A 17,758-nucleotide genomic window follows, 5' to 3' on the forward strand; every position below is an offset into this window, starting at 1 on the left:
GTTCTGCAAATGATGTACGTTCCAGTGCTGTTGGGTTTGTCTGCCCTTTCATATCTCGGTGGGAACCACTAACCCTAGAGTGGGATACCCAGGTATTTTCCCAACTGTGAGGTGACCAGTAGTTCTCTAATCCTGGGTTCCATAGAAGTTCCTCAGGGGGTTTACAGACTGTGAACAATAAAGATTTTAATCAGCAGAGACAGTGTTTCATTGCTTATTTTATGTATTTAGGTTCTCTGGAAGATTTTGTTTTGTCCATCACTGATAGGTTCAACAAGCCCTGACCTAGATAGTCTAAGGTCTCTTGGAGTTCTAAAGTCATGTAATTCTGTAGTTCCTCATGCTATCAGCTCACCCAGAGGTAGCCCCGGGTGTCCAATTCTGTGTTCTTGTTAAAAGAGAAGAAAGGAAACCTGGAGAAAACTCTAGCCCACCAATTTCAGACTGAAAGTCTATTCAGGGATTGGTCCATTGTTTTCTCCCATTTTCTCTTTTGTCCCCCGGCTGCCTGGTGGCTTCAGAACATGCCCCTCCTTATGTGGGGTTCCTCCATCACTTATCTTTGTTCCACCAGGAGTAGTTCATGATCTCGAGCTGTGTTCTTTCTGTCCCAGGCAGGGAACGTGGTGACGGGAGAGATGGTGGAAGAGCTTATTCTTTCAGGAGCAGATATAATCAAAGTGGGCGTTGGACCAGGTAAGACTTGCTGGGAGCACAGCAGGGGCTGTGGGCGGAGGGGGGCGAGAATTGGGATCTGGGGCTTGGAGGGACCGGAGATGCCCAGAAGGTACCCCATGAATGATCCATCCTCAAGTTTAAAGCACATTTCTTTTGGAAGTTATCACTGAGCTTCTGATCAGAAGAGGCTCCTGAATAGAAGTCTCATTGAGCTGCTTTCTGATGCCTCTGGGGAGGTTCTGAATGAACTTGAATGTGGTTTGAATGAGCTCTTGGTTTCAGAACATTAACGGGGAAGAAAAGAATGAGGTCTCACGAATGATCCCATTCACCTTGAAGAGGAAGGTGAAGGGTGGAGAATCCGTGGGGGCAAGTCTATGTGAATGTTCGAGGGACCCCAGACATTGCAAATAGGCATGCAGCTGTGAGGTCACGTTCGAACTTGACCTGTGGCTTAGGCGGTTCTCATCTCTGGCTCCTCCCCTGGTACATCTCCATCTCAGATTTTGCGGCATCCTCCTGGGCCTTCTCTCCCAGGATTGCCATTGGCATTTTGAACTGAGGAACGAGGAGGAACCTTTCTATCCTATACTGGGTGCTTCCATTTTCTCTTGGGGCCGCTTGACGCTGGCCTTGCCCTTTGGCCAGACGGGAGCATGAGCTTCCATATTTTTAATGTTTTCATTGTCACATTGTAAAATTCCTCCTTGTACATCCATTATTAACCAAACACTAAAACTGAAGAGAAGGAAAGAATGAGATACACTTTTTTTTTTTTTAAAGAAACCCATATTTTATGTATTCATTTTTGGCCGTGCTGTGCGGGATGCAGGCTCTTAGTTCCCTGATCAGGGAGTGAAGCCATGCCCCGTGGAGTGGAAGTGTGGAGCCCTAACCACTGGACTGCCAGCGAAGTCCTGAGATACACATTTTCATTTGGGAATAAAAAGTAGCAAAGATTTTTTATAGGTATCATCTCCCCGGAAGACACTACCAAAAAAGGAAGCAAATAATAAACCAATATGAGAAGAGTCTTTGGGAAAGCACTGCCAGGATGCAGAAGACATCGTTGTGTTGTGACCTGGCACCATTGTCAGCCTTGAGGAACTAGGGTGGACATGAAGAGACTCTTGGGGAGGGGGAGCCCTGTACGCTTGTGAAAGGCCCCGAGCTTTCACTTTGGTCTTTACTGGGTGTCTGTCATTATTGAAAAGTCAGAGAGGATAAAGCCCAGTTCCTGCTTACAGGGCGCTCTGCCCGCCTAGAATGGGCTGTAATAGATTAGGCTTGTAATAGGGTCGACTAGGCTGATAACAGGCCGGGAAGGCTCTTTTCCCCCAAAGCAGAGCGCGCACCAGTCACCTGTTTAATTGAGTGTCTCCTAGCTGCCGTCGTGCTGGGTGGGTGCTGTACAGGATGTGAGGTGTGGAAGTGGTCTTCTCGGCCCTCAGAGCCGTTCTTGATGTAATCTTGAGCGTTCAGCCGCCCTCGTTTCCTTCCCAAACGTCCTCTATACATGCAGTCTCTTTGCCCGGAAGATTTATTGTCCTTCCACTGTCGCTGTGTGCCTCCCAGGCTGTCTGTTTAGAACAGGCGTGACTGAAGGGAGTAAGAGGCTTTCTTTGAGCCTGATGTATTGGAGCCGCTTCTGTAAATTTATTGGAGGGGATGCTTACGTTTCACGAATTCTTCAGCATGAAAACACTGGGTACTGTCTAGATGACAGGATTAAAAAAGGTTCATTATGGAACAACTCCTGGCACTTGGGAAAAAGCATTAAAAATGCACCCCTCACCCCACCCCCTGCTCTGGGCTGGTACCCAGTTTCTCCTTTCAACCTGGGGCTTAAGACCACTCCCACGCCTTGGCCCTCGCCTGTACAGAGCTCCAGGCCACTGCAGCTGGGCCCCTGCCCTCCGCTGAGGGTCTGGCAGATGAGTGGGAAAGGAGAAAAGCGAATTCTGAGCCAGAACCAGAGGTTATACAACTCCAGTTGTGCCTCACACAGTGTGTGCCTGGGACAGGGGTGCCTTGGTCAGGAGAGAAGGTCATTGGCCCCAGGGTAGTGAGTGGCCCGTGTTGTGCCCTGCAGCCCGATGCTGGAGAAGGTGGCTCCCCAGTCCTGGTTTCCCTGCTGGAGCCAGGCCTCAGGGTGTAGCCGTGGTTCTCCAGTTCTGTCCCTAAAGACACCCCCCTCCCCCCGGGAGAGGTCTGTGGGAAGCTGAGAAGCCACTGGTGGTGGTGGGGAGCCTCGCCCGAGGGTCCGGTGGGAGGGAGGAGTTCACGCCCAGCATTTACACTGGCCCCAGGGCACCCCAGAGGCGACACCACCAGACCTGCAGGAGGGACTGAGTGAGTGAGTGGTAAAGCCGTAGAGACAGGGACGTGGGTGACTCATTCATTCTCGAGTTCACGCATTCTTTCTGTGACTATTTATAGCGCCCTTATTATGTTCCGGGCTCTGTTCTCAGCACTGGATTGACCACACTGAATATCCAGGGAGCTTACCCTCCAGCAGAGAAAACAGATCCTCGGTTCTTACGCAAATAATGATTTAAATGCTGTTTTTGAAATGAGGGCTGTGATGAACAACTTCCCTGCGGCAGTGACATTTAAGATGAAGCCTGAAAGATGAGAAAGGGTTGGCTGGACCAGGGGGTTGGTGCAGAGGGGAGCGCTCCACAGAGAGAACACCCTGTACAGAGGATCCCCGAGGTGGGAGGAGCTGAAAGGGCAGCGTGGCTGGAGCCTGCCGAGTAGGGGCAGGAGGAGAGAGCGGGCAGAGCAGGGGAGACAGTCCGGAGCTTGATCCAGGTGGTCTCGGGGCGGGTGCTCGCCTGCTGGGAGGGAGGGGGAGACTTGAGCAAGGGGCCCTGTGCTGGAGAGGCCCGTGCTCTTGGCGTGACTCAGAGTGGACCTCCCTGGACTAATACCCTGCAGGCAGGCAGCCAGGACTGGAGTTGACTGGGGAGGGCAGAGGTCTAGGGGATGAAAGCATCCAGGTGGCTGCTGTGAGTTCTGCAATGGAAGCTGACCTCAGAGTCCTGGCTGGACTGGGTGGGAGATGGGCCACGAGCGGGTGGGGGCCGGGAGGCTGGGGCATGGAGAGGACAGAGCCGAGTCAGAGGGAGGCTGCAGGAATGCCCTGAGTGCGGCTCCCTTTTCTCAGGGGCTTATTGCAAGGCTGGGCAATTTTCATCCCTCTTGTCATTTAATCTCCCTCACAGCCCTATGAGGTTAGTGCTTTTATTTTCATTTTACAAGCGAGGTACCGAGGCTTAGAGAAGTTAGTAATTTGACAAAGGTTGAAGGTCAGGGAGGCTCAAGGTCATGGGAGGCATCTGAAGTTCCCTTGTGGTTGCGTGGAAAGTGAAGGAAGGTGGGAAAGAATGGAGTTTAAGGATGGAGGGTCAGTAAGTGGGAGCTGATGTCATAGAAGAGAGTGACAAGGTGTAGGGTGGAGTGTCCTGGACAATAGCAGATGACGGTGATGAGGCCCTGAAGGGACCTAAGGCCAGATGGTGGCCACCTCCATTGAGCTGTGGGGCAGCCCCATGGCTCCCCTCCCACCACTGTGGAAAGTTCACCCCCAGAAAATTGGGGCAGGGCTGTGTGACGGTGATGGAGGTTCGTTTTGTATCCCGTTCTGCTCGTTCATAACCATCTCTCTTTGGGGTCTCCCTCTTCCTCCATCCAGGTTCCGTGTGTACCACCCGCACCAAGACGGGAGTGGGGTACCCGCAGCTGAGTGCTGTGATCGAGTGCGCAGACTCGGCCCACGGCCTGAAGGGGCACATCATCTCGGTAAGTGTCCAAGTGGGGCTGGTGGAAGGGTCTGGGAGCATCTGAGGAAGGCCCCTGCTCCCTGGCTGCCCTTCACCTTGTTGGCATCCTGTGGGCTCGGGAGTGAGCCAGGCACATGGTCACGGCATTTGGTGACAGTCGACCCTACTCCCTATGGATTCAGCTCGAGGTGGTGGGTAGCATGACGGGGGGATACGTGGGGAGCTTTGAGAAAGTGAGAGGGCCACGTGTTAGCTTGCTAGGGCTGCCGTAACAAAGTGCCCCAGACTGGGTGGCTCAAACAAGAGAAATATATTGTCTCACAATCCTGGAGGCCAGAAGTCCAAGATTAAGGCGTCAGCAGGCCGTGAAGCCTCCAGGGAAGGCTCTGTTCCGGGCCTCCCAAGCTTCTGGTAGTCCCTTGGCTTATGGCACCAGAGCTCCAGTTTTTACGTGGTGTCCTCCCTGTGTGCATGTTTGCCTTTGTGTCCAAATTTCTCCTTTTTATAAGAACATCCGTCATTTTGGATTAGAGGCCCATTCTACTCCAGGGTGACCTCATTTTCGCTAATCACATCTGCAGTGGTGTCAGATGCTGTCACCGGTTACCATAGTGAGGGCAGATTGAGTAGGATGTTGGGGGCAGAAGTTAGATTTTTGTGGGTGGAGAAATGTATGGGAAGGAGATGAGCGCAGAAGCAGAGTCAGTGATCATGAAGCTTCTGGAAGTACAGCACCTCAGTACTCAGCCACTAAATGTCAAGGATTGAATGAATGTCAAGTTAATCCTCCATTTATCTGTTGTTCTACTCCACCTTTATCGACATGACCGTCATTCACATAGTTACCACGTCTCTCCCCTTCTAGATGAGATGCTCAGAATAGGACAGAACATGTCAGATATAACTGGATGGACTTGGACAGAGCTATGGCTTCCACTTATGTGGGTGATACATACACACATGTATATTATATATAATTAAGTTATGTATATTTAATATATATATATAAATTCTGAAGTGGTGGTGTATTTTTAGTGGTGCTGTAACAATGAACTCACACTGAATAGAGTAAATTAAATCTTCAGACCTTTTCACTGGTCCAGTTGCTAAGCCGAGCTCCCACATTAAGTAACTGACAGATTATTTTGTAAAAATCCAGATGTAGTAAATTACATATCCTGGTGGAATGATCGCTTGTTGATTTTGGCTCAGCATTTCAGCTGGTGAGGTTTGATTTCTGGACCTGCTTTGAGGGTATAATACTCTTTAAAAATCCCTATGTGCACACCATCTCATTTGAGTCTTACTATGGCATTGGAGCCCTGCAGCCATTGCTTCCCCGCACGTGCCTTGTTACAACCAAAAGGAAGATCTAGTTCTTTGACTCGTGGTCCAGCGCACACTTCCTGTGCTCCTTCTAGTTCTTCATCCAGACTTTCCATCCATCCATCCATTCAGTCAGCACGTATTCATTGAGCATCTACTGTGTGCTAGAAGGTGGAATAAGTGACCGAAGATTTATTGGCTGCTGACAGAGTTCTAAGACCTTCCAATTAATATCTTTTCCTTTTAGCTTTTGCTCCAATGAACAAATTAAAACCCATTTATTGAACAACTCATGTGTAAAAGGCTGACATAGAGCCATCATCCTACCTTTACAGAGTGTGTTGATTGAACTCACTGGAGTCACCAAACAGCACCGTCCTCCAATATGGTTCTCAAATGCTCGCCGTAGCCTCGTGTTGGGCCGGCTGCATGACATTCACCAGGGAGACTTTTCACCATAGACATTCCTGGACCCCATCCTGTTGAATTAGACTCTTCATAGTTTGCCCTCCAGAGCACCATATGTAATTAGTTATAAGTCTCCATTCACCATCAAGTGTCTTAATAACAATTTAGACCGTATATATCTTCCTTGAGTGGCCACCATTTCTGAATCAGTGGAGGTCAAATTAATGAAGTTTTACTATGAACTTATTCTGAGATCCCATACTTGTGTCTTTCTAGAAATTTCCCAGTTGCTTAGTTTATAGGACCATTTGGGGAGTAGGGGTGGAGGCTCTGCTTGCACCACAAGTGACTCTGAAAATCAGCTTGGGATCTCCTTACCCACCATCATTTTATAGCTTATGTCAGCAGTTCTCTAAGTGTGTGCCCAGACCTGGAGTATCATGATCAACTGAGGACTTGTTAGAAGTTCTTGGGCCTCGTATCAGACCTACTGAATCAAACCCTGAAGGTGAGGCCCAGGAATCTTTTAAGAAGCCCTCTAGGTACTTCAGATGTGCTCCCAAATTTGAGAACCACTGGCTTCTAGAGTCGAGGGTCGGTACACACAGGTCGGGTCCGTGTACCAGAGCCAGAGCTCTGTCTGCTGGCACCCAGGGAACAGCTTCTGTGAATTTCTCAGGAACAGTGACAGCCCAGGCTGGTGATACGGATGCTCCAGGGTTCTTATTTTTCCATTGATGGCCAGAGCTTTCCTAGATGGGGTTAGAAGTTCAATCTGTAGTGCAGACCCCGTGAGTTCACAGACTTATATAGGTTCTACACCCTTGACGTCAGTTCATTCCTTCTGACCAGCAGCTGAGTGTCTTGGGGTTCAAAGCAGCTGTTTTTCTCACTGTCCCTTTGTCTAATGGAGTTTCACAAGCAGGTTTCTCCCACTTGCCAAGAGTCCTAAATCCACTGGAAACCCATCAACTGTTAGGATCCTGCCACTTTGTCCAGTTTCCTTCCAGCTGTCTCATTTTACACTTTTGTTGCTGAATTAGCATGTCTGTGCTACTGAAGTTCAGAAGGAAGCCACAGCAGGGGGTCGGTTACACCCAAGAGGCTGGACGTGAACTGTGGTCCACGTGGGCTTCTGAGAGGCAGAGGACTGAGAAATCCAGGACACCTCCTGGGTAGGTGAAGATTAAGGTGTGACCAGTTCATTTTGTCTTGTCATCTGCTAGGGACATGACACAAAGGAGAGCATTTTAAAGGTGGGAACAGCATTAGAGGAAGTAATGGCTGACACGTATTGAGCAGCTGCTGTCTTTTGGGCACGGTACACCTATAATCTCTAATCCTTGGAACAATCTAGGTATTAGGTAGCTGTTCTCTTCGTTGGACAGGTGTATTAGGGTTCTCTAGAGAAACAGAACCAATAGGGTGTGTGTGTGCGTGTGTGTAGATACAGATTTATTATAAGGAATTGGTTCATGCAATGATGGGGCTGAGAAGTCTCAAGATCTGCAGGTGGGTTGGCAAGCTGGAGACCTAGGAGAGCCGATGGTGTGATTCCAGTCTGAGTCTGAAGGCCTGAGAACCAGAGAGAGCCAGTGTTTCTGTTGGAGTCAGCGTCCAGGGTCCCAGTTCTAAGGCAGTCAGTCAGGAAGAATTCTCTCACTTGGGGAAATCTCAGCCTTTTTGTTCTATTCAAACCTTCAGGTGATTAGGTGAGGCCCACCCACATTAGGGAGGGCAATCTGCTTTACTCAGTCTGCTGATTCATGTGTTACTGTCATCCCCAAAACACCCTCACAGAAACATCCAGGACAATTTTTTGACCAAATGTCACTCCATGGCCCAGTTGATGCCTAAAATTAACTGTCACATCCAGTGAGGAGACTGAAGCTTTGAGACCTAAAGTAACTTGTTCAGCATCACACTGCTGGTGGGGGGCAGAGCCAGCTCTCAAACCGAGGTCTGTTCATCTCCCGTGTTCCACTCCTTCCCTTGACCACCCTCATTTAGAAAGTGTGGAGACTCCGAGGGTGAAGGGCTAGCTGAAGTCACCAAGAATGCAGGGTTGGCCCAGCATCCCGGGTCTGCTCCTTTCCCATCACACTGCTTTGGGGGACTTCAGCTTAACCTGTGCTTATAGCTCACCTTTTCCCCGCAGGGTCCCCAAGAATGTCTTCAAGTGAAGGGATCAGAGTCAGAACCCAGTGAACCCTTAGGAAGGGGAGGGATTGGAACAACCAGATGAGTTCATTGTCCACTGATACCCAGAATGGCTTGGACTTTGTAGTGCTTCACAGGACCTAAAAAAAGGTCCTGTGAGGAGGTTGGCTGGGATCACTATTGTCTCTTGACTCAAGGCCAAAATTTTAACCAGTGCATTTGATAAAGACCTAGAGAGCGTGCTTCTCTAGTTTGAGGAGGGAATGATAGAGGTCAAGCTGATTCAAAGTTACCCCTGACCCCCTCCTTGTCTACACCCAGTCAGTAGGGCTCTCATCCACTCACTGACCCTCTGCAAAGAAGGAAAGATTGATTGGCAAATTTCTTATTTTGTTGATTTAATGTAGTTGTTTAGGAAACGGTTAGACCATTATTTGGAAAGGCCTAAACAAAGTCATTCAAATAATTTATTTTGAGGCTTGAAGAATTCCCCAACCAAAAAGGTTTAGCCTAGAAAAAGTTAGAAATATAAAGGAAATTAAGATTACTGGAAATGCCATCTTTTTCAAAAACTTTATTTTACTAAAGTATAGTTGATTTACAATGTTGTGTTAATTTCTGCTCTATAGCAATGTGATTCAGTTATACATATATATATTCTTTTTCATATTCTTTTCTATTATGGTTTATCACAGGATGTTGGATATAGTTTCCTGTGCTGTACAGTAGGACCTTGTTTATCCATTTATACATAATAGTTTGCATCTGCTAATTAATCCCAAACTCTTCATCCCCCTCCTTCTTGGCAACCATAAGTCTGTTCTCTGTATCTGTGAGTGTTTCATAGATAAGTTCATTTGTGGCATATTTTAGATTCCACATATAAGTCATATCATATGGTATTTGTCTTTCTCTTTCTGACTTACTTCACTTAGTATGATAATCTCTAGGTCCATCCATGTTGCTGAGAATGGCATTGTTTCATTCTTTTTTATGGCTGAGGAGTATTCCATTGTGTATGTGTACCACATCTTTTTTATCCATTCATGTGTCGATGGACATTTAGGTTGTTTCCATGTCTTGGCTATTGTGAATAGTGCTGCTGTGAACATAGGGGTGAATGTATCTTTTCAAATTAGAGTTTTGTCTGCATATATGCCCAGGAGTGGAATTTCTGGACCATATGGTAACTCTATTTTTAGTTTTTAAAGGAACTGCCATAGTGTTTTCTATAGTGGCTGCACCAATTTACATTCCCACCAGCAGTGTAGGAGGGTTCCCTTTCCTCCACACCCTCTCCAGCATTCGTTATTTGTAGACTTTTTGATGGTGGCCATTCTGACCTGTGTGAGGTGATACCTCACTGTAGTTTTTTTTTTGTTTTTGTTTGTTTATTTTTGCGGTATGCAGGCCTCTCACTGTTGTGGCCTCTCCCGTTGCGGAGCACAGGCTCCGGACGCGCAGGCTCAGCGGCCATGGCTCACGGGCCCAGCCGCTCCGCAGCATGTGGGATCTTCCCAAACCGGGGCATGAACCCGCGTCCCCTGCATCGGCAAGTGGACTCTCAACCACTGCGCCACCAGGGAAGCCCCTCACTGTAGTTTTGATTTGGATTCCTCTAATAATTAGCGATGATGAGCATCTTTTCATGTGCCTGTTGGCCATCTGTATGTCTTTGGAGAAATGTTTATTTAGGTCTTTTGCCCATTTTTTTGATTGGGGTGTTTGTTTTTTTGTTATGGAGTTGTATGAGCTGTTTGTATATTTTGAAAATTAAGCCCTTGTTGGTTGCATCATTTGCAAATATCCTTTCCCAGTCCGTAGGTTGTCTTTTTGTTTTGTTTATGGTTTCGTTTGCTGTGCAAAAGCTTACAAGTTTGATTAGGTCCCGTTTCTTTATTTTTGCTTCTACAGAAATGCCATCTTAAGATAACCACTGCTAATGTTTTTATATGTATGCTGCTAGACGTTTTCAGAGTTTACTCTTAAGTAGGGTTTTAGTCTCGTTCTTCCATTATTATAGCTGTGTGACCTTGGGCAAGTCACTCAACCTTTCTGAGTCTCCCTCTTTGTCTTTCCCCACCTATAAAATATCAGCTTCAGGTTCTTGTGGTGTTTGAGTAGAAAAATGAAGTTTGTAACGATCCCTTGTTCGTAGCCGGTGCTTGATTCCCATTCCCTCTGCCCACTGCATGCTGACTTTTCTACTAAAATATGTTAACACTCTTGGAAAACAAGTAACCCTTGGAATATTTGCATGTTGTTTTTTAAAAACTCCGTGCAGCTACACATGTTCGTGTATGAAAGTAAGCGTGTCTGATTGCAGAGCTTTCCCCATACTGCTCTGCCTCCTGAGAACATGAAAGGATGCTTTAACCACTTTTGGAAATTACCTATAAATGGTAGTAGGGAGAGGACTCCTTGGCTGTAAAGCGTTATGTGACGTTGGGTTGCATTGGGTTAAACTGCAGTCCCGCGCGTTTGCTCTGCATTATGTTTCATAAATCCCACCACAGCACAATGAACAGACAAGGCCCTATGTATGGCTTCCTCTCTGTGGCACATCACAAAGTCCTATTAACTGTGGACATTTTGGCCCATCCTGGGAGAAGACCTCATTTTCTTGGGGCCCCAAGAGCACAGACTTTCTGAGTCAGGCCTCATCGCTGACTACATGAGTGTGGCATTTTCAGAAGCCAGCACGAGCCACCCTAGTAGTCACGAGCTAATCACTCACTAGTGAGTGAGCAAAAGACTTAAGGACACACTTTTGTGCGTGTGTGTGCACGTGAGTAACTTTTTTTTTTTTTCTTTTGCGGCACGTGGGCCTCTCACTGTTGTGGCCTCTCCCGTTGCGGAGCACAGGCTCCGGACGCGCAGGCCCAGCGGCCACAGCCCACGGGCCCAGCCGCTCTGTGGCACGAACCCGCGCCCCCTGCATCGGCAGGCGGACTCCCAACCACTGCGCCACCAGGGAAGCCCCGAGGACACTTTTCTTAAAGTCAGATCATGTTAGGGACCTTTTTATTGGGAGCATGAGTTTATTTAATCTTTTGAGGTTATAAGTTTGAAACCCTATTGTGAAGAACTGGTTTAGATAAAAAGATAAAGCACTTTAAAAATAATGGCAGGTCAAGTGAAGGGCATGGAGGGGTTGCACCTTTGAAAGAGAAAGTAAATATGCTGGAGATTTGAAGCACCAGCAGGATCCACAGAGCCTTGACTGCCTTCACGTGAAGGGCCTTGGCCAGGTACCTTCTGTGGAGAGACTCTGCCTCTGAAACAATTGCTCATGAACCCGTGGCCCTCCAGGGTCAGGGAAGCCACAGGTGAATAATGTACTTGATCAAGGAGGAGATAATTGCCGTCAGTAAATATTCATAAAAGCCAGAGATTGAGCCTTCACACCTGCTTTTTGATCAGAATTGCAAAGAAGCAAGGAAGCAGTATTTTGAGGTCTAGCTCCCGGAGGGACAGGACTAAAAGCATATCGGAAAAGAAGGATTGAGTCACAGAGACCCACGTCCTCAGCTGGAGATGCTATTTGTAAAGTGGTTTGTCCCAGTTCCACGGAGACGCCCTCCAACTCCAGGGCCGCACGCACCTTCCTGCCATCATCACACAAGGTAGCCCGGGTGGCCTGGGTCTTCTGTGTCCTTCCCAAAGTGTGTCCCCCCCTCCTGGGGACAGGCACTTCCCTCCGAGACCCGTTCTGGGCTCTGTCACGTCACGCCGGCCCCGAGCACTGCCCCGGCTTCCGGTGCCTCTGCTTCTTGCCTCTCCCTGCTGGGCAGGCTGCTACCCCAGGCCACCTCTCTGGCCTTTTCCTCCTCGGACCTCACACGGGCCACATTGCCAATAGGAGGTAAGCAGCCTGGTTATTTTGTGCCTCTTGTGCTTGTAAGAAAACACAATGGGTCTGTGTCCTAGTACCTTTGTACTGGGTCCCTGGTGTTGAAACATAAGCCCCACGGCCAAACCGTGCCGGGCAGCCCAAGGTGTCGGGCAACTCTACCAGGCACTGAACCAGTGTAGGGTCCTGTGTGGGTCCAGTGGGTGTCAGGAATGCATGTTTGACTTGGAGGTAACTGGATACCGTACAGGAAGGTGACTAAGAGACACGTGGAGTGGCTGGAAGTAAAAAGGAGCGAATTCAGTGTCCTCTCTGGCTCATAAAGTACTTCCGCTTTTGTGCTAAATAAACGTCACTTCACACCGAGCAGCGGGGGAACGATGCCACTGAATGATGGTTATGTGGCTGGCCAGTGGCCAGGCGTGTTGAGCACGGGCTGGCAGAGGATGAGGTCCAGCCCCTGCGCCCTGCCCGCTCAGCAGTTCCTGCTTCTGCATCCCAGGAGGGGTGCAGGTGCCCGGGATCGGGGTGGGGAGGGGGACAGGCAGTGGGTGTGCAGACCTGAGACCGGACTGACGGGGCCTGGGGACCAGAAGGTGCGGTGGTGAGGGGAGCCTCGGGCCTTGGCCCTGAGGGTTGTGTGCTTGGCTGCAGGCAGGGGTGGGAGGAGGGGGCTGGACCAGCAGATGCCATCGAGTGCCCCCAGGGGAGGGGGACGGCCGGCCAGGCTCCCACTGACAGCCTCTCTTTGCTTTTTCCTTTTTGAAGGATGGAGGCTGCACGTGTCCAGGAGATGTCGCCAAAGCCTTTGGTAAGAGGCCACAGAGGGGGAGGGGAGGGAGCTCCCTGCAGGGGTGCCGGAAGGAGGTGGCAGACACGTTAGGAAGTTCAGGGCCAATCCTGAGTTTCCTCTCCGCCGATTTCAGCCCCTGATTGGCCCAGATCCTGGCATCAGTTTGGTTCTGGTTGGTGGCAGAGCAGGCCGAGTGCCCAGGGATAGATGGAGGGGTGTTGCCCTGTGGGCCAGGAGTGGGTGAAGTCATAGCCCAGAAATCACCACTGGGAAGGCTCAGGGTACCCGAGGAAGAGGACTGTATCGGGTCTGATACACCGAAACTTCAGCGAGGGGGTCTTCGGAGCCTAACGTGGGGGACTCCTGAGGGAGGGACGGGAGCCCTAGATGCAGTTCCTCACCACAGGCTGAGGAGTCTGTGTCGCACCAGGGGCGGCAGCGTCTGGCTGTGACCCCGCAGGGCTGGGCCACGGCGCCCCAGCCAGGTGTTTTCTTGGGGAGGCACTGGGAGGTCCAGCATCTCTGCGTGCTGTGCTCTGAGCTGCCGCACAGCTGGGGAACCCCACCTGTGAGGTGAGGCCATGTGTGCTGGCAGGGACATCTCTACTGTTGATTTTTGTGCTGCGAGTACTTATTACTGATGGGTGTTCTGTCTCGGGCTCCCTTGTGATAGGGCACACGGTGCACCCTGCCCAAGTGGTGTTTGGACTCCCACTCCGGCAGCTTTCCCTCCCCGCGCTCCCCCAGGAAATGCAGCCACGCCTGTGGAGGGAGAGGGACCAGGTCGGGGCAAAATGCTGGTTAGGAAGGGGCACGAGAGTGTTCAGAAAGGAAAATAATTGGAAGCCACTTCAAAGCATTGTTTGAGTGGATCTGTGCTCTGTGTTCCTGCTGTTTACATCTGCCCCTGGGGTTGTGGTTTTTGGGAGGCCTGGCCAGACACCAGTTGTCCTCTGCCCCCTTATAATCACGGCAGGGGGGCGGTCAAGGAGCCAGCAGTCGTGTTAGGGACCCTGCAGGGAAGAGTCTGCAAAGCTTGCTGCCAAGTAGAGAGGTCCTGGGCCTTGGTTGCCTGATTGCCAGGCCCAGGGGCCAGCCCTGTAGCCCCTGCCTTCCGTAATGCTGGACGGAAGGGACTGGAACACCTGATGCACGCCCCAAAGTCCTCTTGTAAATATTTAAGTGACCAGATGGAAGCAGTCAAGGTCACGTTTCAGAGGATCCTGTGTTTGCTTCTCCTTGTCCTTCATCGTGATTACTTAACAGCATCTGTACGCTGATGTCCTCCTATTCTGAATATAAACCCTCAGTAGGACTCGCTGAGGGTGGGGAATAGTGACTGTTTTTGTTTCTTCCACGTGTGCCTTTCACTTTCCTAACAACTAGTTACTGCCCATCTCCCATGTGCCATGTGCTATAATAAACACTGAGGACACAGCAGTGAGTTAGCCCCACCCCGTTCCAACTATCCGTGGTCCTGATCCAACGTAACCTACGAAGGCAGTTTCAACACCCCAGTCTCCTGTGTACCTATCCTGGAAGTTTCATGTCATTTGGTGATTAATATGGGGTATTGTTTACTCTGGAAGTCAAATGTTTATCACAACAGAGGTGCAGGTAGAGTTTTACAGGATGTATACACATGTGTGTGTGTGTATGTGTATGACGTGCATACTTACAGGTTTCTCTCCTTCACACCCAAGCTCTAGTGCAGGAGGTTCTGTCTGTTCTGAGGTCCCTTCATATCTACACTGTGTGAGAGTGCTGAGAGCTTCAGGTAGACCAGATGCCTGATGGGGACATGGCAGAGGAGTTACTGTATTATGTATGAGATTGGACAACATGCTGAGGTGCTGCCCAATTATTAATGTTTCTTTGATTTTCAGAGAGTTAGACCTGTGGAAGGTGGTCATAGATAGGAAGTCATCAATAACCATTAAGGATTGTCCACTGTTATTAGCCACCCAAGCTTCAGTAGGCTAACTTGTTGCTTGGAGCTTCCAGTGCCCTTCTGCCCTTAACTTTTTTCCAAGTGGGGAGGCTGAGCTTTTCTCTGATCACAGCCAGGAGGAGGGAGGGTGAGTTGGTAGCACTTGCATCTTTCCGGAGCCGATTTTCTCTGAGCTCTTTTCTCTGCTGCTTCTTTTCGTCCCCACTTCGGAGTGCAGGAGCCGGAGCAGATTTTGTCATGCTGGGAGGGATGTTTTCGGGCCACACTGAGTGTGCTGGAGAGGTGATCGAGAGGAATGGACAGAAGCTCAAGCTGTTCTATGGGATGAGCTCAGAGACAGCGATGAAGAAACACGCAGGAGGGGTTGCGGAGTACAGGTATGGAGGGTGGGTGGAGCGGGGGTGGGCAGCGCCGTCACCAGTGAGGTTGCGTTCCCCGGCTCCTTACAGAAATGGGGTGGAAGTGGGTCTCAAAGACTGCGAGTCTGTTTATATTATAGTACCACAGGAAGGAGCTAGAACACATATTTCTTAATTAAGATGTTCAATTAAAGAAATAACTGTATGGCTTAATTTTTTTTTTCTTTTACTGAAGTACAGTTGATTTACAATGTTGTGTTAGTTTCAAGTGTACAGCAAAGTGATTCAGTTATATATACATATTCATCTTTTTTTCAGATTCTTTCTCCTTATAGATTATTACAAAATATTGAGTATCGTTCCCTGTGCTATACAGTAGGTCTTTGTTGGTTATGTGTTTTAAATATAGCAGTGTGTACATGTCAATCCCAAACTCCCAACCTATCCCTACCCCCAACCCTTCCTTTCTGGTAACCATAAGTTCATTCTCTTTTTTTTTAGATTTGCATGATATATGATTTGTCTTTCTCTGTCTTACTTCACTTAGTATGATAACCTCTAGGTCCATCCATGTTGCTGCAAATGGCATTATTTCATTCTTTTTAATGGCTGAGTAATATTCCATTGTATATATGTACCACATCTTCTTTATGGAGTATATGGACATTTAGGTTGCTTCCATGTCTTGGCTATTGTAAACAGTGCTACAATGAACATTGGGGGTGCATGTATCCTTTCGAACCATGTTTTCCTCTGGATATATGCCCAGGAGTGGGATTGCTTGATCATATGGTAGCTCTATTTTTAGTTTCTTAAGGAACCTCCACACTGTTCTCCATAGTGGCTGTACCAATGTACATTCCCACCAACAGTGCAGGAGGGTTCCCTTTCTTCCATATCCTCTCCAGCATTTATTGTTTGTAGACTTCTTGATGATGGCCATTCTGACTGGTGTGAGGTAATATCTCATTGTAGTTTTGATTTGCATTTCTCTAATAATTAGCAATGTCGAGAATCTTTTCATGTGCCTCTTGGCCATCTGTATGTCTTCTTTGGAGAAATGTCTGTTTACGTCTTCTGCCCATTTTTTGATTGGGTTGTTTTTTTCAGTATTGAGCCACATGAGCTGTTTGTAAATTTTGAAGATTAATCCCTTGTTGGTCACATATTTTGCATATTTTCTCCCATTCTGAGGGTTGTCTTTTCATCTTGTTTCTGGTTTCCTTTGCTGTGCAAAAGCTTTTAAGTTTCATTAGGTCCCATTTGTTGATTTTTGTTTTTATTTCCATTTCTCTAGGAGGTGGGTCAGAAAGGATCTTGCTGTGATTTATGTCAGAGTGTTCTGCGTGTGTTTTCCTCTAAGAGTTTTATGGTATCCGGTCTTACATTTAGGTCTTTAATCCGTTTTATTTTTGTGTATGGTGCTAAAGAATGTTCTAATTTCATTTTTTTACATGTAGTTGTCCAGTTCCCAGCACCACTTAGTGAGGAGGCTGTCTTTTCTCGATTGTATAGTCTTGCCTCCGTTGTTGTAGATTAACTGACCATAGGCGTGTGGGTTTATTCTGGGCTTTCTGTCCTGTTCCATTGATCTATATTTCTATTTTTGTGCCCGTACTATGAAGTCAGGGAGCCTGATTCCTCCAACTTTTTCTTTCTCGAGACTGCTTTGGTTATTTTGTGTCTCCATACAAATTTTAAGATTTTTTTGTCCTAGTTCTGTGAAAAATGCCATTAGTAATTTGATAGGGATTGCACTGAATACGTAAATTACCTTGAGTAGTATAGTAATTTTGACAATATTTATTTTTCCAATCCAAGAACATGGTATATCTTTCCATTTGTTTGTGTCATCTTTGATTAGAAAACATATCTTGCCTCTTTGAAAGTAGCTATAATTTTCATCCAACCAGGCTTTGCAGTGTTTGGGGCCCCAGAAAGGCAGTGCAGAGCAGAAGTACTTGGGGATAAGTTGGAAATGGAACTAGGGGTATGTGTGAGTAGGTATGACTCTTGTTCAACCAGCCCCGGAGGGGACCCTCCAGACTTCCAGGCCTTGTCCTGATAGAGCTGGTGTGGAGCCTGAGAGGAGTCAGGCTATAAGTGGCAGGCAGAAAGATGGGTCTCCCACTGCATATGATACAGGGGTGGGCGAGACCACCTCACAGAGGTCAGGCCTTTTGGGAAGAGTGCTGTGTGTCACCTGCAGTGGCTCCCACAGGACTCTTCCCTGCCTCTGGGCTCAAGCAGTTGACACAGGCAGTATTTTTAGGCATTTAATTATGTTACTGTGCAGAAGGGATGCTCATGTCTGCTTATCCGCTCCACTTGCATTTTAATTGTGTGCACGTGTGTTTTAAGACCGTTGTGACAGAATATACCCACTGTCTCGCCCTGCTCCATAGTCTGTCACTCCTTCTCATCAGAGTTTGCACTGATGACGAG

General features: G+C 48.3%; 1 protein-coding gene across 1 annotated transcript in view; it reads left to right on the forward strand.

Annotated features, from left to right (window-relative positions):
• Positions 1–17,758, forward strand: part of GMPR (guanosine monophosphate reductase) — a 39,814-nt gene that overhangs the window by 19,532 nt on the left and 2,524 nt on the right. The window contains exons 5-8 of the mRNA XM_082664151.1: positions 615–696; positions 4,376–4,482; positions 12,979–13,021; positions 15,172–15,331. Of these exons, the coding sequence (XP_082520277.1) occupies positions 615–696; positions 4,376–4,482; positions 12,979–13,021; positions 15,172–15,331 (392 nt within the window). The remainder of the gene's footprint in view (positions 1–614; positions 697–4,375; positions 4,483–12,978; positions 13,022–15,171; positions 15,332–17,758) is intronic.

The sequence above is a fragment of the Grampus griseus genome (genome assembly GCF_964374135.1).
Source record: "Grampus griseus genome assembly, chromosome: 10".
Taxonomy (NCBI): domain Eukaryota; kingdom Metazoa; phylum Chordata; class Mammalia; order Artiodactyla; family Delphinidae; genus Grampus; species Grampus griseus.